This window comes from Tamandua tetradactyla, chromosome 3 (genome assembly GCF_023851605.1).
Source record: "Tamandua tetradactyla isolate mTamTet1 chromosome 3, mTamTet1.pri, whole genome shotgun sequence".
NCBI lineage: Eukaryota > Metazoa > Chordata > Mammalia > Pilosa > Myrmecophagidae > Tamandua > Tamandua tetradactyla.
The window spans coordinates 42,566,207-42,591,912 of NC_135329.1; the positions used below are offsets into that span (position 1 = coordinate 42,566,207).

The 25,706-nt window shown below is 39.8% G+C and overlaps 1 protein-coding gene across 3 annotated transcripts in view; it reads right to left on the reverse strand.

Moving 5' to 3' along the window:
* Positions 1–25,706, reverse strand: part of LOC143676046 (uncharacterized) — a 49,265-nt gene that overhangs the window by 15,082 nt on the left and 8,477 nt on the right. The window contains exon 3 of one of the 3 annotated variants that reach the window (XM_077151873.1): positions 21,253–21,369. The exons of 1 other annotated variant lie outside the window; for it this stretch is intronic. In XM_077151873.1, coding sequence (XP_077007988.1) covers positions 21,253–21,369 — 117 coding nt within the window. Of the gene's footprint in view, positions 1–21,252; positions 21,370–21,838; positions 22,213–25,706 lie in introns of those variants that run through there. One more of the 3 variants, XR_013171780.1, reaches the window with a different exon arrangement.

A 25,706-nucleotide genomic window follows, 5' to 3' on the forward strand; every position in this document is an offset into this window, starting at 1 on the left:
ACTCTACTCTCTACATCATCAAGATTTTGCAGTACAGTGGTTTGTGTGAACTTGTCTCCTCCAGACACATATTCTTTCTAACAGTGAAAGCCACATGTAGAGAAAAGAGTCTTATTATCGGAAGGCAAAGACCTGGAATTCTAACCTGTGTTCTGTCATTACACTGTGAGTGTACGGATAGGATACTTTGCCTGTCTGGGCCTCGGTTTACCCAGCTGTAAAATGAGAGATTTGAATAAGACGATCCCCCAACAAACACTTCTAATAGCATCCTATTCTAAGTGCATGATAACTTGGAAAATATGTAGTTGGCTAAGGAGCTTTGCAAGTATATAGGAGATTTTTTTTTAATCCCACAGAACTTTCTCTTTGCAAGGCAGTGCTAATATACTGGGGTTGAATCTATTTTTTTTATAGTGATGCAGTTATGGTTATTTAATCTTCTCAGCAGATTGATTACAGAAATCCAGGATGTTGGTAAGGTATTTCCCTTTATGACACTTGTGAAATCAGGGAGAAAGGTTTTCCCCTTAATTTGAAAAGACTGGCCTTGGATTCTTTTCATCCTGTCATTATCCATTTGAACCATCTCCATAAATATCTAATGAGGTGACTAAAAAACAATCTGCAGTAATTGTAGTGTAATGGCATAGTGATGGATAAGCTGAACTCAGCTTGGAGGCAGGGGGTATCGCCCAGAGATTCAGGTGCATATTTAGCTCCATCATACAAAGTACCATCCTGTTGCCTTACAGTATTCAAAGATGTCTCTTTTATGGTGAGAATAGATAATGAGACAGGGCAAATGGTGACACAAACAGCTAACCTCTGAGAGGCTGTTGAAGCTTCAGTGACATATTTAAACTAAGTGATAGGTGTCAAAGTATTATATCATTGCCCAATTGTAAAATATCAGCTATTTCTACAATAATAACCAAGATATTTCATTTGATCTCTATCTTTCTTGAGGAGACATAGATGCATAGAATATATGTAGAAACAGTGACCTGGAAAGATTTATGGGTTTTATTACAAAAGCAGCAATTTGTCATTAATTAGTTGACTTTCTTCAATTGAGAGTTGTTAATGAAACTGATGAGGACATCTGGTGAGGATATATTAACCAAGCAAGTTTTGCTCTTGTTTTCAAAGATTTATCTAGGGTTTAGTTACAGAACTATCCAGCTATCAAGTGGGGTTACTTGTTGGATACCTTCATATTTTCAGGGCATGCCATTTTAAAAAAGATTCTCCTAAAACGTGTCTTTTATTGTAGATGATGGGACTTCCCAACTGGGTGATAATTTTTAAAATGAATTTTTAGACATGACTGACACATTAATTTTGGAGAAAATTATTCAAGGACTGCATTTAAACATGTTCAGTTAGAAGAGGCACAGTGGGGTAAAGTAAGAAGGGGTAGGTTTACGACACGAAGTGCTTTTCACTTTCTTTTCACTGACACGTTATATGAATTTGGCAAGTCACTTCTCCAATTTGTTCTCAGTTTCTTCAGCAATAAAATGCCTCCCTTCTTTGTTTGTCTTTTGAGAATAGTTAGATAATGATAAGACTAAAACTGTTCTGAAAGTTTAAAGTATTATATAAATCTTAAATTATGTAACTAGTTATAGGCTATGAAGACAAAAAGGTCTTAAAATGACATATCCATGACTCAGTATATATATTGAGCAGAAAGTCTTTGTCCGGAGAGAGGTTATGAATGTCTATATCCAAGGGTCTTCAGAACAGAAGAGATTGGGACCCCGGGATGATGTAGGTGAATGTTGAGAATTATAGGGTGTCATGGTCAGATGCTGGCTTGTCTATTGCGATGAGGACATTTCATAAAATTAAATCATGGTCGTGTCCGCTGCATCCACAGCTGATTCCATTTGTAATCAGCCAAAGGGGAGTGTTTTCTACAATGAGTGATGCTTAATCTAATCACTGAAAGCCTTATAAGGAGGATTCAGAAGAGACAGACTCTTCCTGTTTCGGCTGGTGAGCCTCTCCTGTGGAGTTCGTCCAGACCCTCCATCGGAATCATTGGCTTCACAGCCTGCCCTGCGGATTTTGGGCTCTGCGTTCCTGTGGTCACGTGAGACACTTTTATAAATTTTGTATTTGTGAGTGTTCCCTGTTGATTCTGTTTCCCCAGAGAACCCTAATTAATACATAGGAGAGTTCCATTATTTTTGAAATACTGTTTTAGCTTGCTAAAGCTGCCAAAATGCAGTATACCAGAAATGGGCTAACTTTTAACAATGGGGATGCATTTGTTTACATGCTTACTGTTTTGAAGTTGTGAAAATGTCCAAATCAAGGTACCAATAGGTGAGCCCAGCAATCCTGGACACCTCTGTTGCAAGGAAAGGCACAGAGCAGGATCTGTTTGTCCTGCTCTTCTGGGTTTCGTTGTTTTCAGCTTCTAGCTGCTCCATCTGTGGCTTTCTTTTTGAGCATCTGTGTCTTTTCCTCTCAGCTTCTTTGTGTGTGTTCTCCTAAACTTATTTTCTTTCTCTTTATTTCATTCTCTTATAAAGGTCTCCAGTAAGAGGATTAAGACTCGCCTAGGACATACCTAAAGTAAAATAACCTAATCAAAAGGTCCCATCTGCAAGAGTTCTAGACCCACAGGAATGGATTAGCTTTAAGAATGTGGTCTTTCCTGGGGTCCATGAAACCATCACTCTCCACCTTGTGAACCCCCAAAAGACATGCTCTTTCCATATGCAAAGTATATTAATTTCATCATAATATCCAAAAAGCTTTATATCAGTTCAGTAATCATATTAAGTATCAAGTATGAACAAAATTAGTTACAGGTGTGTCTGTTTTGGGGCACAATTTCCCTCAAGGTGTGGACCTGTGAAACCTAGAACAAGTTATCTGTTTCCAATATGCAAAGGAGAAACAATCATAGGATGAATATTCCCATTACCATAAGGAGAAATGAAGGGACACAGGGGTCATAGGACCCAAACAGTTCCAAAAACATACAGGACATACTCCATTAGATTTCAAATTCTGAGAGTCATCTATACAATAACATTTTGTTTCAGGACTTGCTGGAGTGGTAGGCCCACCTTTCCAAGGGCTTGTGCAGCAGCCATGTTCTCCTTAAACACCAGGATGAAGACTCCAAAATCTCTAAGCATTAAGGTGATGGCTGGACTCTAGGCACCACCCTCTTCAAGCATCAGGGTAGCAGCTGGATTCTCCACAATTTTGGGGGTGCAGAATCAACCCTCGCAGAATGATGGGATGTTGATTCTCCCCAATCTCTGGGGAATATGCTCCATGCTCTCTGAAGACTGGAGCAGCAACACCCTTTCTGAGCATGGTGGGCCAAGTGCTCCACAAGCCCCTGGGCATCTGAAAACCCTAGAGTGGGAACACTCTTCCTGACAACAGGGTGGAAGCCCCATCCTCTGCAAGCTTCAGGACATACTCATCATTTACAGTTACCTGGGTAAGTCCACTCTCAGCCAGAGATGATGTCTTTGGTCTAGACCTCAGCTTCCCTTGTTTTGCCTTTGAAGTCGTGGTCCTTCAACCTGTCCCTTTCCTGTCTCTTTTTGTCCAGGCTAGCAGTAGTTCCATTCATACAGATCTCACAATAAAACTTGTTAGTGTTGCATTTAGTACACAGGGGTCAAAACTGTCAGAGAGTGGGAACTTCACAAATCCTTTCTGGATAACTTTATATCCAATCCTTGTTTGTATTGAAATGGCTGAGTGGTTCTGTGTTCCGTTAAATCCTCACATGGAGTTCTATTTTTTTGTGGACTCATTTTCCAGAAGCTCAGAATTTACCAAACCATCAACTGAATCAGGAGTTCAGTTCTCAGCTTATCCCTTTCCTCTCATATTCTACTATAAACTACAAGGAGAAGCCAGGCTTCACTTTATACATTTAGTTTGGAAATTTCCTCAGCTAGATATCTGTGCTGGCTTGAGGCTGTTATGCACCCCAGAAAAGCCATATTTTTTATCCTAATCCAATCTTGTGGGGACAGACCTATTGTTGGGGTGGGATTTTTTAAATTGAGTTGTTTCCATGGAGCTTGACCCACCCAATTGTGGGTGGGACCTTTTAATTAGGTGGTTTCCATGGAGATGTATTTCTGCCCATTCAAGGTGGGTCTTATTCCATTTACCTCTTTAAGAAGGAACCATTTTGGAAAAATCTTCAGAGGCAACATAGAGAAGTTTGGAGATGCAGAAAGAAAACACCCTCAGGGAAGCTGTTTGAAACCAGAAGCCAAAGGACCAGCAGATGCCAGCCACGTGCCTTCTGAGATTGGCTTTATTTGAGCCAAGGTATCTTTCTTTGGATGCCTTAGTTTGGACACCTTTATGGTCTTAGAACTGTAAACTTGTAACTTAATAAATTCCCTTTATAAGAGCCAACCAATTTCTGGTATCTTGGATTTCCAGCAGCATTAACAAACTAAAGCAATATTCACTCTCATCATTTTCAAATTCTGCCTTCCATCCAATATCAGTTTTCAATTTTGCCAAGTTCTCTATCACATTAAAATAAGGATCACCTTTATTTCAGTTGGTAATGGCACATTAATAACTTCTAAGCCTCATCAGAAGTACCTTTAGCATCCGTATTTCTACCAAAGGTCTCTTCAAAGCAATATAGGCCTTTTCTATCAAACACCTCACAATTCTTCCAGAATTTCCCTCTTGCCCATTTATAAAGCCTTTCCAGCATTTTAGTATTTGCAAGCTCAGAACCCCACTTCTGGTACTAAAACTGTTTTAGTTTGCTAAAGCTGCCAAAATTCAATGCACCAGAAATGGGATGGCTTTTAACAATGGGGTTTATTAGTTTACAAGATTACAGTTCTGAGGCCATGAAAATATCTAAATCAAGGTATCAACAGGTGATCTGGTGACCCTGAATGCCTCTGTTGGCCTCTGTTGGCCTTTGTTGGCCTTCTCTCCTGGGCTTCATTGCTTTCAGCTTCTAGCTACTTTTTCTATGGCTTTCTTTCAGAACTTCTGTGTCTCTATCTCTCAGCTTCTTTTGTGTCCTTTGCTCTTAGCTTTTCTTTCTCTCTATATCATCCTCATATAGAAGACTCCAGCAAGAGGATTAAAAACTACCTGGGGCATACCTCAACTGAAAAAACTTAATCCAAAGGCCCCACCCACAGATTTACACCCACAGGAATGGATTCGTTCCAAGAACATGATCTTTTCTGGGGTCCATAAAACCTCCAAACGTTCCAAATCTATTTTATCCTCCTCAGAATACACCATACATTACTTCCACATTCCACAAATATTAATTCTTTATGTGTCTGGTATAGAGTATTGAGGGGTGGTCTGGTTCTTTCCTGTCTATTTCTTCCTTTCTAATTTTTTTCTTTTTGATTTCTCCTTCCAATTTTCCCTTTCCACTTTTTTCTTGCTTGCTTTCCCCTGATCCCTTGTTACTGCCAGTTTAATGGTTGAGACTGATCACATAGCTGACTCTGGAGTGAGTTTCCAATTGCACACAGGTGACAGGAGGGACTCAGTGACCTGTCCAAGTCTTATATCTTATGATAATTTTTAAAGCCGGACATTTACATGCTAACCTGTCTGCATGTATATGATTTTATTATTCTCATTTCTTTTAGGATATATTATGGGTCAAAATAAAAGCAATATTAAGTCCTGTCTATTATGACTGCTTCATTAGGGAAAATGTTAGATACTTTTTGGAAAACATTCACCATTTACTAGCAATGTGGAAATAATTTTCTATATTTCTGACTATTTCCTTATTTTCCCTCAACAAAATATCCTTCAATTCTTAGCTTATCACTTTATTTACTCCAACAGGTTTTTCCTGCTTCCTCAGAGTGCTAGGACTCCTGCTCCACCTGAGTGCATTTGTGTCTAATTAATCACTTTACTGTCATGTATTATGCTCAGCATGTAGGCTCTTGGGAAGCCTGGGGTAGAAGATAACTAGATCCTGCTCCTGAAGGAGATTTAAATTGTGTTTAGTGAACCAGTAGGAGCTGCATTTTGCTGTTTCTTTCCTTATCCCAGAATTTGTAACTTTAAATATGCTTTAAATGTCATTAAATACTTCAAAAAAAGACGATGGGGCCAGGTGACAAAGCTACAAAGAGATGATCTTTTCTAACACTCTCATTTTATAGCTGAGGAAGCAGAGGATCAGAGAAATTAACTGATTGCTCCTAGGCACACAGCTTAGTTTGGGGCAGAGTTTCCTATGGGATATTAAAGATATAAAACCCTCTACCTTGATGGGAAAGCTATATGACTGGAGGATGAAAACTGTCTGGGGAATGTGCTGGGAGATCAGCCTGAATAAGTACCCAGGAAACAGACTGGGAAGGGCCTTGTATGCCATAATAAAGAGTTTGAACTTTATCACTAAAGAAATGGGGAACCTCTAGGACTAAAAGGATAGGAGTAAATGATCAGACTTGATAGAGAAAATCAGTTTGCAGCAGTGTGGAAGGGATTAAATTGGAGGCAAAGATATGAGAATATAAGTTGAGAGATGATCACTGTGATTCATGAAAGAATTTATAAGGGACAGGTGTAAGGCAATGGCTGAACGGAAAGAAGGGAACTGAAGATGATAAGTAAGGGACAGTGAGGCATCTGAGTTGCTAAGGCCCAGTTTCCAGATTGGCTACCTGGGAAGATGGTTGTTCTAGTTTGCTAGGTGCTGAAATGTGATACACCAGGAATGGAACGGCTTTTAAAAGGGGAATTTGTTAAGTTGCAAGTTTACAGTTCTATGGGCATGAAAATGTCCCACTTAAGTCCATAAAAATGTCCAAATTAAGGCACCAACAAGAAGTAACCTTACTCAAAAAAGGCCAATGAAGTTCAGAGTTCTTCTCTCAACTGGAAAGGCATGTGGCAAACATGGCAACATCTGCTAGCTTTTTCTCCAGGCTTCTTGTTTCATGAAGCTCCCCCAGAGATGTATTTCTTCTTCGTCTCCAAAGGTCTGGCTGTGTGGGGCCTTCTGGTTCTCATGGCCCTCTCGTGGCTCTGAAGCATTTTCCAAAATGCCTCCTATTTTAAAGGATTCCAGTAAACTAATCAAGACCCACCTGGAATGGGCGGTCTCACATCTCCATCTGATCAAGGTTAATACCCACAACTGGATGAGCCACATCTCGTGGAGATAATCTAATCACGTTTCCAACCTATAGTATTGAATAAGGATTAAAATAAACGCCTTTCTCCATGAGATGGAATCAGGATTGAAACATGGCTTTTCTAGGGGACATAATTCTTCCAAACTGGCACAACGATGGTGCTATTAATTACAGTAAAAGATACAGGCTCCCCCTGTATTCTTCTCTTAAGCATGCCAAGGAGAAAGGTGATAAAGCCAGTTATGTCATAATGAATTACCTATGAGACATCTCAGTGAAATCTTGGTATAGTTGGAAATACATCTAAAGAATAAGAGAAGAGCTAGCAACAAACATCTGGGAATCATCAGCATGTACCTTCCTGTTGAAGTCGTGGATATGGTAAAGATCTACCAGGGGGAGTGTGCAGAGTAAGGAGGGGAGCAGGATAAATATGGGGATCTGGGAGAAGACTGGCATTTAAAGGGCAAGAGTAGGAAGAATGGACTCATATATAGCTAAAGTAAGCAAACCATTAGTCACTTTTTTTTTTTTTTTTTTTTTTGGCATGGGCAGGCTCTGGGAATCAGTCACTTCTTTTAATTAAGGTACAGAATGTTCCTGTTACAGTACATAAATCTTCTGTGCTGTGAATAAGTTTTGGATCTGCTCTTGTTACCTAGCATAGCCTCAAGAGAATGGAACCTAAAAGAAAGAGATTTTTTATAGGGAAAGAAAGAGAGATGTGGCTCATGGAGAATGAAGAAAAGCACACGATGTTGGATATTTAGGAGTGAGTGAGAAGGCCTTAGGCGTAAGTTGAGCAGGCAGAAAACAGATATTGATAGTGGTGAAGGGAATTCAAAAGGGAGAGAAAGATATATTAGACAATTAATATGTGTGTGGAGGGTGGGGTGGGGTGGGAGAAATGATAGAAAATGAATGAAAACCAGCTTAATAGGAAAAGGGACATAATTGTGCCCTTGGGTCTAAGATATGTCTCTGAGTAACACCATATAGATGGATTATATTTTTTAATCCATTCTGCCAATGTGTATCCCATGACAAATTCTGGGATCTTTTCTGTAACTACTTGTTGAAGTGTGCTTTGAAAAGTATTGTTTTTTTCTTTCTTTGCTTTATATATATATTTTACAATAAAAGCTTTTTTTTTTTTTTTTTTTTTTTTTTTAAAGAAGAAAGGGATTGTGTTGGCTCTATACTAAATCCCCAGAAAGGAGATGTTACATTCAGTCATAGCTACATCTAGGAGTTCAAATAATATTGTCAAAGATCATTTGCTTTCCATCCATCCATCCATCCGTCCATGCATCCATCATCCACTTCTCATTCTCCTTGTCTCTGCTTCTCTATGTATATTAATCACAGTATTCTGTGCTGCGTGTGGTTGCCTACAAGCAGCTGGGGAAAATAACACAATATCAATAGGAAGAAAGACTTATCTCCCAGCATTCATATATTCTAAGGAATAATTTTATTTGGCCCAGCTTGGCTCCTCTACAACATTTGAACAAATCACATGCCTGGTGATGGAATAATTTAATTGTTTGCTCTGGACTACCCATTCTCACCCCTGGTCGGGGAGTAGGGTTCCACATCAATACTACATGGAGTGGCTGAGGTATTTCCTCAAAGGAAAACAGGCTTCTTTTGCCCCCTTACTTATTTCACAGTTAGGATCCTGTATCCATTTGGGGTCCTAAGCAGCACAAGGGGTGTGACAGAAATAAATAGAAAGTGAGGTGGGAACTTTAAGTATATTCTAAGGGAGGACAGAAATGTAATGGAGAAGAAATCCTTATTGCCAGGAAAGAGTGGCAGATGTTTGATAAGGCCTTACTGCTCTGCACAAGAATTGTGCCCCATGTTTCCCAACCATCTGTGCTTTAGCTCTTTGGACTCTCCTTTGGGCCCTTGAACATGTCAGACTTCCTGTTGCCACAGAGTCTTTGCTCTTGCTATTTCCATTCCCCGCAAGATCCTTGGTAGCAGACAGTTGCGGCCTTGCCCATATTCTCTAGTGGTTAATACCACAGTGTCCACAGGCCAACTTTCAACTGCCAATGCCTGCATTTCTTTACCTGAAGGTTTTTGTCTTGCAACTGGAGCCCAATTTGCTGCAACCCCACTCTACTTACAGGACGAAACTGTTGGGGAATTATTGCCTCTGAGAGTGGCTCTCAACTGACCAGAGTTATAGTATATTTGTATTCCAGCCTTTCACATTTTAGATTGCGGTGCATTTTTTTTTCTTTTTACATTGGTTTAAGTACACAGTTATTTATGTCTTGCTATCACAGTGGTAACTGGTTTAAAATGCATCTTTTGATGCCTGCCTGACTTTTCTTGTCTCACATCCTCACTGTTAGACACTTTCACTTTCCAAACAAATTATCACACTCAGATATTTATCCCAGGGTCAGCTTCTAAGGGACCCCAAACTAACATGTTTAGTTAATTCCTGCTCATCCTTAAGATTTTAGTCTCCATGTTTACTTACTTGGAGGAGCCTTCCATTTTTCCCAAAGTAGTACAACCCTTGATTGTATAGTTTGCTTGCTTCATGTATCTCTCATACAGTAAGTATCATAGTTGTAATTTTACTTGTATTTATGGGCCAATTTGATTAATGGTTATCTTTCTTGCCAGCCTAGATCCTAGAGGGGTGGAAATTTGTCTGGTTCTGGTTTGTATCAGCATATAAATAGTGATGAATTTTAAAATAAAAATGAGTACATATTTGTGTCATATTTTGAGCTATAAACTTTTTCTGTAAAGGGAAAGATAATAAGAATTTTAAGCTTTATGGGTCATTCATTCTCTGTCACAATTACTAACTCTACTGTTGGAGTATGAAAGAAGACAGACAATATGTAAACAAATGAGTGTGTCTGTGTTCTAATAAAGTTGTATTTACAAGAAGAGGTGGCAGGAAAGGAGCTACTAGAATGGTTGTGTTAGGAACTTGGAAGACACTTCCCAGTGAAACAATCTTTACGTGAAAATTATTTAAAAAATAACTACTTAAAGGAGCTAGAAACTGTCTAAGGTCATACAGCAAATGAAGAAATATTTATTTGAGAAAAATCTATGAAATATCAGTAAGAACAGCAGGAGACCATGATAAGAGCAGCATGTGGTATTTGAGCCATGACCTTCTTCCATTCCCTTCTCACTTTCAAAGCTCAGTGTGATGGAGTTGTCCCACAGGAAAGTGTGGCCAAGAAAACAGTTTATCTTCTCTCCTTAGCTCCTAGACTAGGGCTATGGTTTCACCATAGGTGAAGGAGGACCAGTCACCAGTATCTCTCATTCCTCACAGCTTGTGTTGCAGAAGCTCCATTCAGGAAGTGGCTGCCAAGAGAACCAGGGCTCCCTTCCCCAACCCAGCCCATGACTGCGTTAGTAGGGCAGAATCCCTAACCCAGTGTTGCAGGCTGAGAATACTGAATCCGAGTTGCCTTCACTCCAGTATGCTCATAGGGTAGCACTTCCATGCTTGGAGGGGTAAGCTGAGAAGATTATGGGTTATCATTCCCACCCAGTACCAGCTCATAGAACAGAGTCTCATTCTGTTATAAGTGGACTAAGGACCTTTCTCCAGCTCAAGGGCAGTGATGTGGAAGTTCTGCCTAGGATTAGAGGGAGGCCTTAAGAGCTGAAAGGGCCACAGCTGTCCCTAAGGGGATTAACATTATTTGGAACAAAGTATGGGTAAGTTCAAACCTGAGAAAGGTGTCAAGAACAATGGAAATTTTGGTGGTTAGCAATTAGGAGTGGGTGAAATGGTAGAGTAGCTAGAATTCTAACAGAGAAAATCATGACTGCTGAGCAAAGCACTTCTGGTGTCTGAGCAACATTCTGCTTCTGAAAAGGGACCTGAGGTTACTTAGATAAGCCTGTGAAGCAGTTTATTCCCCCAAATACTGTTGAAAACAATACAGCAATCAGTTAGCAATTAGTGGAGGGTAATGGTTGGGTGTGGTATCAATAGAAGACTAACCAGAGATGAACTGGAGAGATCAGGGAAAGAGACAAAGAGGGCCCAGATAAATCATGAGTGGACAGGGAGACTATGTGAGTCTGACACTGCACCCTTTGCAGAGTGAATAAGAGGCTGAAGACTGAAGGAGAAATAGGCTTCACTGAACTAGTTCAGCTAAGTTCCTAAACAATAAACAAATAATCAAACAGCAATAATAAAAAGCCCAATATCAGTGTCCAGAATTGCTATGATATATTATCTAAAATGACCAGTTATCAACAAAAAATTAAGAGTTGTGCAAAGAAACCAGAAAGTATGAACTATATGCAGGCAAACAGAAGGAACAGAAACTATGAGGGGGTCCAGGTGCCATATTTAACAGGGACTTCAAAGTACTCGTTACAAATACATTCAAAGAACTAAAGGAAATCATGTTTAAAGAATTAATGGAAGTTTTAATGATAATATATCATGAAATAGAAAATATAAATTAAGTGATAAAAATAATAAAAAAGAAACAGATATAATTTCTGAGGTTGAATAGTTCAATAACTAAAATGAAATATTTACTAGAGAGCCTGACCATAAATTGGAGCTGGCAGAAGAAAGTATCAGTGAATTTGAAAATAAAGCGGTAGAGATTATGCAAACTAAAAAACAGAGAGGAAAAAAATAACTGAAAAAAAATGAACACAGTCTCAGAGAAATGTGAGATTCCATTAAGAGCACTGAAATATGCTTAATGTCAGTACTAGGGCAGATGAGAGGGAAAAAATGGAAGAAAAAAATATTCAAGAAAATAATGGCTAAAAAATTCCCAAATAAACTGAAAAACATGAATCAACCCATCCAAGAACTTTAACAAATTCCAAGTAGGAGGAACTCAAAGAGATTCACATCTACACACATCATAGTCAAGTGTTCAAAGACAAAGACAAGAGAAAAGCTTAGAAGTGGAAAGAGAAAAAGAACCCATGATGTACAAGGAGGCCTTAATGAAGTTAAAGCTGATTTCTCATCAGAAACAATAAAAGCCAGAAATTAGTGGGGTGACAGATTCAAAGGACTTAAATAATAAATTAAAACTACCAATAAAGAATTTTATATCCAGCAAAACTATCTTTCAAAAATGAAGGTGAAATAAAGACATTCCAACATAAACAAAAGCTGAGAGAATTTGCTTGCAGTAGACCTGCTTGACAAGAAATACTTAAAGATGTTCTTCTGAGTGAGAACAAATGACACCAGACAGCAATTATAAACCATGTGAAAAAACAATGAGCTCCAGTAAAGATAATTATGTAGGTAAATATGAAAGACAAACTATGCATTTCTTCCCTTTCTACTCTTAACTAATTTAAAAAGTCATCACAGGGCAGACCACAGTGGCTCAGTGGCAAAGTTCTCACCTGCCATGCCAGAGACCTGAGTTCATTTCCCAGTGCCTGCTCATGTAATAATCAAAAAAAAAAAAAAAAAAAGGAAAAGTCATCACATAAAATAATATGTCTATAATTGTATTGTTGGGCCCATAATATATAGAAATGTCATATATTTGACAATAACATTACAAAGGAAGTGGATGGAAATAAAACTGTATTGGAGTGAAGAAACAATACCAGATGGTAACTTGAATTCACAAGAAGAAATGAAGGGAATCAGAAATGGTAAATAAGATGATTTATATAACGAACTATGAATATGTACTCTTCCCATTCTCTCAGATTCCTTAAAAATTTTGTAAGGTAATAAGTATAACAACTGTTGTATTTGTAGCACATATAGACATAATATGTTTAACAATAGTAGCAAAAAAAAAGTGAAGAAAGATATGGTGTAATATAGCCATAAAGTTTCCATTTCTCCCGGGAATTAAGTTTGGAAAATCTCAGGTAGATTCTAGTAAGTTAAGATATATATTGTAAGCCCTAGAGCAACCACAAGGAAAATAACTTAAAAGTATAAATGAAAAAAATCATTAAAGGAATTAAATGTTACATTAAAAATATTCACTAATGCAGAAGTCAGTAAAGGAGAAACAAAGGGGAAAAAATATAAGATCTAAAGAAAACAAAAAAAAAGGCTAGTATAAATCCAATATCAATATCAATATCAATATCAAAATTAAATGTTAATGGATTAAGCAAGGAATCTTACTAAAAGGCAAAGATTGTCAGATTGGATAAAAGACAAGAACCAACCACTTGCAGCTTGAAGAGACATACTTTAGACTGAAAGATAATTATATATTGAAATTAAAAGGATGACAAAAGATATACTATACAGACAACAACAATAAGGAGCTGGAGTAGCTAGAGTAATAACATGTTTAAAACCAAAAAAAAATGTTTTTAGAGATAAAAGATATTTTTGAATGCTAAAAGACTCAATGCATCAGGAATAAATAACAATCATAAATATATATATACATATATCAACAGATGTATACACACACACATAAAAAGAGAGCTCCACAATATATGAAGCAAAAACTGACAGAATTAAAAAGAAAAAAGGCAATTCAGCAATAATAGTTGTATACTTCAGTGCCAAATTTTCAATAATGTGTAGAACTAGGCAGAAATCAGCAAGAATGTAGAGGATTTGAACAACACTATAAAGCAACTAGACCTAACAGACATCTATAAAACATTCCACTCAACAAGAGCAGAATATATATTCTCTCAAGTGCACATGGAACATTCTCCAGGATAAATTGTATGTTAGCCCATAACCCAAATTCAATAACTTTAAAAGGACTGAAATCATACAAAGTATAGTCTCCATCCATAATGAATTAATTTAAAAATAATAATAAATAGCAGAAGGAAATTATGGAAACAAGAAGAAATATGTGGGAATTAAACAGCCCACTCCCAAATAATCCATAGGTAAAAGAAGTTGCAAGAGAATTAGAAGATACTTTTTTTAGATAAATTAAGTTGAAAATATACCAGAGAGAAAATTGTAAATACCTATACTGAAAAAGAAGAAACATCTCAAATGATTAACTAAATCCTCTACCTTAACAAACTGGGAAAAATCAGGGGAAACCCTTGATATTGTTTCAAATATCAGGGATACCCAAATCACTAGGCCAAGCCCTTGGTATTGAGACTTGCTCTTGTGATGCTTATGTATTAGTGGAGACGCTTATCCTACCTATAGGTATACCTAAGATTTACTTCTAGAGGACCTCTTTTGTTGCTCAGATGTGGCCTCTCTCTCTCTAAGCCCAACTCTGCAAGTAAAATCACTCCCCTCCCCCCTATGTGGGACATGAGTTCCAGGGGTGAAAGTATCCCTGGCACTGTGGGATCAACAAAGGTGTCCTTACCAAGATGGGGGAGAGAAGTATAACAAATAAGGTATCACTGGTGGAGAGAGTTCAAATAGAGATGCGAGACTACTCTGGAGGTCACTCTTACACAAGCTGCAGTGGACACTGCTACCTACCATAATTGACAAACCCCAGTCAGAACCATTCTGCCGATCCTAAAGAACACCTAGGGCATTATTTAAAATTCTACAAATGTTCCATGCATGAGGGCAACTTTCCAGAAGCCTATAACCTCCAGCTGAATCCCTGGACCAGATAAGTCCTGAAATGCAGAGAGGCCAGCCTCTCCAGAATTAGCTAATTCCATCTCCCTACTCCATATTATTGACAGCCCCTTCTGCTGTTGGAGAGCTCCAATCGGTCAGGCCGGCTGGCACACCGGGTGGGGTTGGGGAGCGAGCTCGCGGAAATTAACCTGGGTAAGCCGAAGCCGGCATCTTTCCCCTGCCAGCGGTCGCGAAGAAGTCGTCACTCAGGCCAGATGTGGGTTTTAAGTCTTTATTGTTACACTCCGGGATGGGTCACCCGGGAACCCGAAGAGTGAGACGTCTGGGGTCCGAAGACCCTGGGGCTCTATCGACGACGCGGGGCTGGGCGAGCAACAGGCTTAAATATACTCGGAGGAGGGGTGGAGCTAAGGGTCTACACGTCACACTGAGGCAGCCAATCATGCAAGGTAGTAGGCAGTTGCCAGGCAGAGGGTAGAAATTAGGGGTATGGAACGAGTTGAGCATAACAGGAAGGGTTGCAGGCTTTGAGATGAGCTACGGAAATGGGCGGTCTACAACGAGGGGGAAGGGGGAACAGTGAACTAGGTTACCGATATGGGGGCCGGGAGTGAACATAGAGAGGGAGAGAAACATTAAAAAATTTTAAGTTTGGCTAGGCTCCAGTCCCTGAGAAATACGCCACACCCTTCCAACAATGAAACAGTTAGAATAGCTATAGCCCAAATATCCCTAAAAAGTGGAATAGAAAGATCAAAGGTGATGGTGGAGTAATACAGAGAAGGTAGGGTTTAACAAACAAATATGATTGCTGAATCATTAAAACAATCTTTCCTTTTGTCTCCAGTATCTTAGAGCAGTTATAAATTTGTGGAATTGTAACCTAAACTCTGTTCTACAACTAATTGTTGTGATGTGCTTTGAAATTTATTGCTTTTTTTGTATATATGTTATTTTTCCAAAAAAGTAAACAACAACAAAAAAGAATTGTGCTTTGTAAGATGCTGACTTAAAGATTGATATCAAGATATTTTTTATTAATTTAAATATTTCAAGTATGCAGGAAGTGTTTCTTTTAAGGAAAAAGAGAGTACTTTTTCCCCTAAAGTAAAATAACTGATTATTGCAGAATGAGAAACAGGAATGTGTAGGACAAAATGGATGGCTATAGAAAGTTGTGGAAGTCCTGTTGGAAGTGAATTTTATTGGTTGTGGTTAAGGTTGGCTAAGATTTTATATTCTTATAAGATTTATGTTCATGAAAAATAAGAATTTGATTTCACTCTGTTAAAACGACAATGTTTTCTTGGATTACTGTTTGCTCTTATTGAGAATGTATAAAAGGTTTATGACTATCTGAAAAAGAAACAAGAAATTGGGAAAAGCAAGCAATAAAAAAGAAATAATGAAGATTTGAACAGAAATAAATGATATAGAGAATATAAAACAATAGAGAACGCCAAAGGATGCAGAAGCTGGTTGCTTGAAATATGCAATAGAGTTAAAAGGTCATTCTGGAGGTTACTCTTATGCAAGCTTCAACCATTCACTACAGATCACCACAGTATGCCCATCCCCAGCAAGAGTATTCCTAAGAACCCTAAAGAGTACCCTGGGCTCTATTGAAAACTCTATAAAAGTTTTACTTAGTAAGTTTTTTTTCCCAGAATTTTAAAACCTCTAGATCGTTCCAATGCCAGGTAAGCCCTGAAACGAAGAGGTACCAGTCTCTCCAAGAATATTAGCCAGTTTCAGTCCTCCACCCCATAATGTTGATGAAGAAGAGCTTCTTTCAGCACAAGAAGTTAGAATGGTCATTGCCTAGAGATCCCTGAAGAATGAGAGAATGATCAAATGAGAGGGAGGAGGTGTAACTAAGAGGTTAGGATTTAACCAATTATTATGATTACTGACTCACTACATATATATAATTTTTTATGTGTTGGAATAGCCAGAAGCAAATACCTGAAATGGTTGAACTGTAATCCAGTAACCTTGATCTTTGATAATGATTGTATAACTATATAGCTTTCATCTTGTTACCATGTTATTGTAGATCCCCCTTTATCCAGAGTATGGGTAAATGAACAATAAAATAAAGACACGCATGAAAAAACATAGGTTGGGAATATTGGGGAAAATTATCCTTATGTGAACTATGGGCAGTATTTAATAGTACTACTTTAATAATCTTTCGCCAATTGTTTTAAAAACAGTAGAATTACAAAACTGTGCTATTATCAACTGCAACAAATTTTCCACACCAATGCAGGTGTTGGTGGTGTGGTGGTGCATAGGAATCCTGTATTTTATGCATGGTTTTTCTGTAAATCCACAACTTCTCTAGAAATTTTTTTAATTAAAAAATTTTGCTAATCAAGCAAATTATCTTGCTTGAAAAGACAATAAAGTAATTAGCAAAACATAATCCAGATTGATGAGAGAGAAAAATGATGAGAAGACCCATATTACTAAAATCAAGAATGAAAGAGGGAACATCACTACTAACCTTACAGAAACAAAGATGATTATAAAGGAATACTATCAATAACTATGATCCAACAAATTAGATAACTTAGACAATATGGACACATTTTTAGAAAAATAAAAACTGGCACTGACCCAAGAGGAAAGAAAATCTAACTACACTTACAATGAGTGAAGATATTGACTTAGTAGCTACAATATAAAGGAATACCCACATCTAGGTGGGTTCATTGGTTAATTCTACTAGCATTTAAAGAAGAATTAATACAAATCCTTCACAAATTTTTCACAAACTTTTCAAGGCAATAGAAGAGGAAGGAATACTTCCAAACTCATCCTATGGTGCGTATTATCTTGATTCAAAAAAGGGCCAAAATATCACAAGAACCGAAAACCACAGACTAATATTCTTATGAAAATAGATGCAAAAATCCTCAAAAAAATGCTAGCAAACCAAATCTAGCAACATTTTAAAAGGATTATATACCACGACCAAGTGGAATTTATTCCAGGAATGCAAAAATAGTTTTACATTTGAAAATCAAAATAATGCACCACATTAATGAAAGAAAGTTAAAAAAGAAAGTGTGATCATCACAATTGATGCAGAAAAAATTTTAAATGTTATTCAGAGCTCTTTCTTCTTTACTATTTTACAGGTTAGGAGCAGTTTGACTTTTGATAACAATGGATGAATGAGAGATACAATGGTAATGTTTGAGTTTGCCACGGGAAAATGTCCTAACGATGTTACTGTTCCAGCTATTGCCTCTTAAAATAACAGGATAGACAAGATGGTGGTAGAACATGCCCCAGTTTTTTCATTCTTTTGTTTGTCTTTGTGAAATGTGTTCAGTCACAGGAAACATCACACAAGTCGTGGTCCTCCACATTGCAGAGATCTTACCAGTTACAGGCATTATGTCTTGCCTTCTGTGCCTACATATCAAGGCCAACATGGAGACATGAGAGATCAGCTGTATTTTCCTCTGGGCCTTTATAGAGTCACAGACTCACAGTCACAGTCTGGGGACCATCCACATCATCATCACCTGGAATTTGTTCCCAATGCAGAATCTCAATCCCAAAACCAGTCCTGCCATATCAGGATCTTCAAACACGTGTCAAAAGTTTGAGAAATGCTAGTTGAGAGTGCAGCCTTTGGAAAGGTACTTAACTCGACAAGCCTCTATTTTCTGTCTTGTAAAGGGGACAGTGATACTTACATCATAGGTCTGCCATGCGAATTTAAAAAGTAATGTATTAGAAGTACCCAGAAGCACCTGAACATTGTACATGCTTAGTGGATACTAAACAAAGAAATAATATGCAACTAGCCTTGGACTAAGACACAGGGGAACCACCCAAGTAACTTTAACCATGGATAATTCATTTATCCTTTCTGGACCTTGGCATTTTCATTTTTAAAATCAGACTTTTGGATTATGTTTCCTTTCACGTAAACATTTTCCCTATGTCTGTTGACTTCTGTAATGTTTCTGTTGAAAGTACTTGGAACATATTAGAAACTTAAGAGTTGCTTTCTGAGTAAAAGAATGCTATTCCTTTTAGGAAAAGAGCATATCTTTTCTCACAGATTTGTTGCACTAAACCCAATGCTTTACTTATTCCAATTTCATTTCCCTGAAAGTATATTCCACTAGCTGTTCTGCACATGAAAGATGTCTAGTCCCAATTGGAAAATCAGTTCAACTTCTTGCTTGGCAGCAGATCAAAGGGTGAGGAAGTCTGGAACAGGCAGTGGGCAAAAGGCAAGTAGGGAATAGATGACGGCAGGGAACTCGAAGTGCCTTTGTAGGACCAGATGAAAGGGGACCATCCCAGGCTTGTTAGAAAAGAGAAACAGCAGTCATTCCCCTCCCTTTCAGGTATTCCCAATTTAATGTGATAGGAAATAGAGCAATCATGCAAATGATGATTATTATCCATTGCCAAATGGTTGTGTCAAATCCTAAGTGTCGTGAAATCCTAAGTGCTTGTCAAATATTTGAATGTGCAAGTAGATTTTGCTCATGAAACTCCTATATCCAAAATGTATTGGTTAGCAGAATAAATATGAAGGAGAAGCTTCAGCACCACTCCTCTTCCAATTGTACAACAAATACACCTATTTTTTTGTATAGGGTACAGGGATGTTATAGAATAATTAAAACCTGGGCTCGCCAGAAAAATCTGGCCTACCCAGTCACCATAACCATTTCTAAGGATTGTGTGGCTAGAGACTTATCGTGTTCTTTCCTTTTTACTAACAATGCTGCAACTGATGGGATATTTTTCCCACCAAATTTTTGTTTTCAATTTTTAAGCAAAATCAGGCAGGTTTGCATGTGAATACAGGCAGCTGTATTTTGCCCTGATACAATGACCTGCACAGTCACTGTGGAGACAACTTTGTATGAATGGGTAGTTATTTTCTTTCCCTGTTGGCAGATTAGAATTTCATTTTTCAGAGCTTCCTTTGTTGAAAGTGATTTTAGGATTAAAGCAGGTGATTTTTCTAACCCTGCTTACACATAAGGGCTGGAGGAAGGGGTGACTGGCATCCTTATTATTGAAAAACAGAATTTGAGATAATGCTCATAGGAGTTATCTTGGCCACCAGAATGTTGTATGCTGTCATCTTACTCACTTTACTGATTTTATTATTTTAATGCAGCTGAGTTTCATTCTCTCATCTATAGAATATTGCCCATTTCTCCATATACTTGGTTGTTGAGGATTTTGGTGGTTAGGTTTTGGTGTCAACTTGGCCAAGTGATGATGCCCTATAGTCTGGCCAGGCAAGCACTGGCCTGACCATTGATGCAAGAATATTTCATGACTGGTTTATAAACTGGAAGGCTGGTGCATTAAATAGTCAGTCAGTTGATTGCATCTGTGGCTGGTTACATCCATGATCAACGAAGGTGTGTATCCCACAATGAGATAATCCAATCAGTTGAAGGCTTTTAAGGAAGAAGAGACACTCTTTCACTGCTTTTTCAGCCAGCAAGCCTCTCCTGTGGAGTTCATCCAGGCTCTTCATTGGTGCCGCCAGCTTCACAGCCTGCCCTACAGATTTTGGACTCTTCCATTCCCACGGTTGTGTGAGATGCCTTTATAAATCTCATCTTTACAGATCTCTCCTGTTGGTTCTGTTTCTCTAGAGAACCCTGACTAATACAATGGGAGAGGGTCTTTTATTGCCTGGTTTGGTAGCAGTTTCGGCTTAACCAGGAGAAGTTGTGTAGGGAGTAGGAGGAAGAGAGAAAGGGTTAGAGAAGTAAGACTTTGTGGTGGAATCTGGAGATGGGGTGTGGAGATGGGGTAGTGTTATGTTTTGGCTGTGTTTCAACAGCATCTGCAGCTTGGCTGGGACGGACTATATAGGGAGGAGGGGAAGGGGAGTTAAGGAGAAGATCTTCAGAAGGATCAAAGGAAGAGTTGGGAGGGGGAGGAGAGGAAGCATTGAATTCGGAACTAGGTTGTTTCAGGAGAGGGGAATGGAGAAGAAGGATTTGATAAGTAGAACAAGTCTGGCAGAGAGAGGGGCACCTGCACAAGCCAAAAAATTCCTGGATATATGGCACTTCACTCCACTTGCTGAGATGCTGACAATAACTGTCAAGGTCTAGAAGACTTCATGGGTCAGGGGTTCCACTTTCTGGCCAAACTGACCCGTTTTCCAGTTTATACTGTGGTCAGGCCATATTGCAATAGAAAATTCATCTCTTAGCTCTTAAATCGGCAGCAAGGCCAAGGACTTCAAGATTTTTAAATAAGCGACCTAAAGGAGTATCATGGGGAGATCAGTGCTGCCCATTTCCTATAATGTTGGATAGTGCAAGGAGAAACTCTCACTCTTAAATGACTCAGGAACAATCGAGAGGGCATCCCCCTTCATGACTCCCCAAACCCCAGTGAGTATATATATGGAGGAGTGGATGGAGGCGTCCCACCATCTTACTTGCTCCTAGGGTCCTGGACTCCCAGCAGAGGCAGCTTTCCCCCAGCGATGGAGAGTGCTGGATACGGAAGAGGAGGATGCTTTCTCCTTACCCTGAGATGATTCACCGGTGTTGCTGAAGTCAGGCAAGTGGGTTCCATCCCCTTCTGTGGAGGTTTTGTCTCCATTCCCAGTCCCAGGTTTCAGCACCAAAATGATATGTTTTTCAACTAGGAGGGAGGACAGGAGACCAATACTCAAAGGAGCTTTATTGCAAGGCTATGTGCAGGCGGGCTGATGCCTAAGATGGGAACAGCCCCAAGCAGAGGAAGGGGTATAGCTTATATAGCATGGTTGGCAGGAAGTCTAACGCGAGCCCTGGTAGTTGGCAGTATTCATTGATTTAGAAACAAGGAGCTAAGTGGAGAGTTATCTCAAGCTGCAGCTGCCAGGGCTGTAACTGTTGGAGGGTGGATGTTGAATAAGGGGAGCTATCCCAAGATTGTTGCTGCTGGAGCTGTAACTGCCAGAGGGTGGATGCAAGGACAATTATGCAACTGCCGGATGAGCTCTGGCAGGTTTGGTTTTCCAGGGGGCCTCCTGGAAGTTATGGGTGGGAGAAGTTTCTTAGAATGTTTGCTAAGGTTCAGTTACGTCATGGTGAGGGTTTAGCCTAACAGTAAATATAAAATACATTGAGATATTTTACCTTCTTTATTTCATACCAAGTCTTTACAAGCTGCTTATTGCAATTACTGCACCTTCAAATCCGAACATGGGACTGGTGGTCACTGAATAGAATAGCACAAGTCTACTGTTTAACGTGCACCTTGCTTTCATCACTTAGCAGTTTATTTTGGAACTCGGAATAGTCCTTATCAGCAGACACAGGTAACCTTTAATCCCTCTTATTGCTGCACCATGTTCTCTTGTATGGATATGACATCATTCATTTACTCTCTATCAGCCATGTAGGAAGTTGCTCGTCTTTTGATGTTACAAACAGCAGCATTGTGAAAATTCACGTAGAGATGATTTTTCAGACAGGTGCAGGTAGGTTTTCAGAGCAGATGCTAGAATTGAAATTGACAAGTAAATGGGTTTTGACTATTTTCGTGATTTCTTTATGAGCATAAACACAGAAGTCCCTCAACTGTCAGTTCTATGGCACTGAACCCTCTCCCCCTGCCAGTGTAACTCACCATCTTCCCTTTATGTATTCCTTTAAAGATCCTTGAGCTTTGTTCTGGGGACAACTTTGGTGTTACTAAGTCTTACTTCTAATCTTTGTTAGGTGGGCCCAGAGCAGGCTTTAGTAAGGGCTAATAACTCCTCCCGCCCAGAATTTCCTCCCAAGGGCCGCTGAATTGTGAGCTTCTTCCATTCTGCTTGGAGACATGACCTCCTCCCAGTTCCAGGTGAGCGCTGCAGACTGTGCTGCCCATGTTTTCTCCTGTGGTCTTCTGAGGCTTTCGGTTAACACTTTGTCTCCCTGGGCTTGATTCAGCCAGACGTGAGGGGATCCCTCTGCAAAACCCTGAAGTTCTCTCTCTGTAGTTTTCTCCTCTCTTACGGCTTTCTCCCTCCTGTCCTCTACCTGCAAATGGAGCTTCCTCTTCTACCTAGACTCCCAGCCCTGAGCCTGCAAATGACCTCCATGCCTCCTGCTGGGGGCAATGACTGCATTTGTGTCCCTTCTCTCAGGTATCCCTGATCTATGTGGCTTGTTGCCCAGTGTTTGAAGCAACAAACAGTGTTGTTTCATATCCTCTCTTTCTCACAAATATGTGTGTCGTGTGGTACATATATCCCTCTTATAGCAGGGAAATTGAGGTTTACAGGAATCTGAGATGCAGGAGAGTCTGATGAATGAAGTCGGAATCTGAGCCCTGATTTTGGATCAGCTACTGACTTGCTATGCAGCTTTGCATACCTTCATTTACCTATGTGGAAGATGGAATGAATGCTAGTGTCACTGACCTAGTACCCTGTACAACTGAGCGATTTGTCCTAGAAAGAGGCAAGCTGGGATTTGGAGCTACGCTAACTGGTACCAATGCTGTGTCTTCACAACTGCCTTCTACCACCTCCAGGAGATGCAGACCCAGGTTGTGGTGACCTCTGGGCACTTCCCTGAGCTGCTAGGTTCCATGCTGGCCGAAAGCCACTTGTGAGTTTGTAGGTGAACCTGTTCTTCCCAATGATTCAGACACTTCTAAAACCCCGTTCCTTGTTTAGAGGCCCAACCTGTCAAACTACACCCACCTGTCACTCAAAAGCCAAAGAAGACATCAGTAAAATCCTCAAGTGATGGATTTTGATCTGGAGCCACAAGACCTGAGCATGTGGCCTTGGAGACATCACCTCTTTCATGAACCTCAGTTTTTCATTTGCAGGTCACTGCAGCCAAAGACAGTGGGAAAGTCCTGACCTTTCTGGTAACTGCAAAACGAACTCTAGCCTCCCAAGATTTCTCATCACACAGGAAATCCCTGATCCCAGGGAACCCATAACAAGGAGTCTGTCACCACCACCACTGGCCCTACCCTGTGCACAGTGGTCTCTGCACTGTGTCAAGACAGTCATCAGCCAGAGCTCTGCAGAGGGTGCAGTCAGCACCCGGTCCCCATGTGCTCACAAGGCTGGGAGATGCTATGGGGTGGCTGTGGCCCTTTGTGTTAGAGACTCCAGAGCACCCTGCTGAACCACCTTATCATACTGAAAGAGTGCTGCACTTGGTGAGCTTCCCTTTACAGAAAAGCATTTCACAATGTCTACTATTTTCTGTTTTCTGCAATGTGCTGTTGTGTCTGGGGTGAGCCTGTCAGACTGCTCAACACTTGCATCCCAGGCTTGTGGCCAATTGCACACATTGACAGGTCCATCCGGCAGAATGGCTACAAGCCAGAAGACACTAGTAGGACACCATCCCTGACTGGCCTTTCCCTCTGGGGAGCGCTGGTCTTGCCCCTTTTGTGGAGCCACCTGGAAGACCAGCAACAGAGGTCACATTTACCACTGCCGATCAGAGCTCATCTCCAGGGAGACGCTAAAAAGCTAAGTAGTCAAAACAAGGGCAACACAATGGACAGGTGGGAGTTCAAGGCTACTGGGGAGGAAGTTTCTGCATATCTCACAGACATTTTAGGTACAGTCGGAGGCAGTAAGTGGTTAGCCAAATGCTATCCAAAGGGTAGCTTGAAATGATTGAGAACAAGCACATCTCAGAATTAAAGTGTTATTAGTTTAAGACATATTTAGTTAAGACCATTGTCTCATCAGTTGAAGTGCAGTATAATCAAAGCCATTTCTGTGGAAGCAAAGGTAGAGGTTGCTCTGTTTTTCATGTTCATTCACCCCATCATTCCTACAAGCATTCACTCCTTTATTCATTCTCTGCATAGGCTACTGTGCTGCCGCAGAAACATAGCCTCAGGTCCCAGGCATTTCTGCCCTTGCTCCAGAGCCCAGTGAATGTCTGGGGAAGACATGGACAGATCCTACAAACAGTGATGTAGGGAAAGTCACATATAGGAGACATGGTCCCAGGCAGTAGCTGGACTTGAAGTAGCACTCCACAGCATGCAATACCTTATATGGAGATTATATAAGAAGAGAGCAAAGAAGGCACAGTGCCAAACTGCACAAGACCACAAGACTTATTTACTGAGCTTAGGAATGTGATTGGGACCTTTTGGTGCCAGTATACAGGAGCTTTAGACAAAACCACTCCTTCCTTCAGGGTCACAGGGCAGAATTGAATACATCATTATCTGCCCCACATAAGAAATAACTTCTGATAAAGTAAAAACTCCCTCATTCCTTGAGGCTAGGTCAGGGCCCTTGTAACGCTTTCTATACTGTTTCCAGCAAGCAAGGGGAAGGGGAAGGCAGAGGTGGAAACAAGGATTGCACATAAGAAAATATTGGACTTACAGCTATGGTAGCACCTAGCTCTCATGAGCCTCAAGTTCCCCAACAAATGGAAGGTTGGAATTGACTCTCTAAGAATCTCTCCAGGTATGTGGAATTTTTTTCTTTTTTGCATGGGCAGTACCGGGAATTGAACCCGGGTTTCTGGCATGGGAGGCGAGAATTCTGCTACTGAGCCACCATCTCACCGCCCTGTAGGTGTGTTTTAAATAATAAATTTTCTTATACAACACTACTAAGTTTACAAAAAAGAACTGCAGAGATAGTACAGAGTTCCCATATACATTTCCACAATCCCAATTTCTCCTTTCATTAACATCTTGCTATTAGCAAACCAGTGTGAATACATTTTTAGTAACAGAAATCCATAGTGTACGTTAGGATTCACTCTGCCTGCACAGTTCTGTGTTTTTGACAGATGCATGGCATCAAACATTCAGTACTACTGTGGCATACAGAACACCTTCACTCCCCTAAAAATGCCCTGTGCTCCACCTATTCATCCTGTCCAACCCCAAAACTCATGACAACCTTGGATTTTTTTATTGTCTCTGTTGTTTTCCTGGTTTCACAAAGTTTGCATAGTTCAAATCCTAGGAGGGACCCTGGAAGGAATTGAAGCCCTTGCAAATGT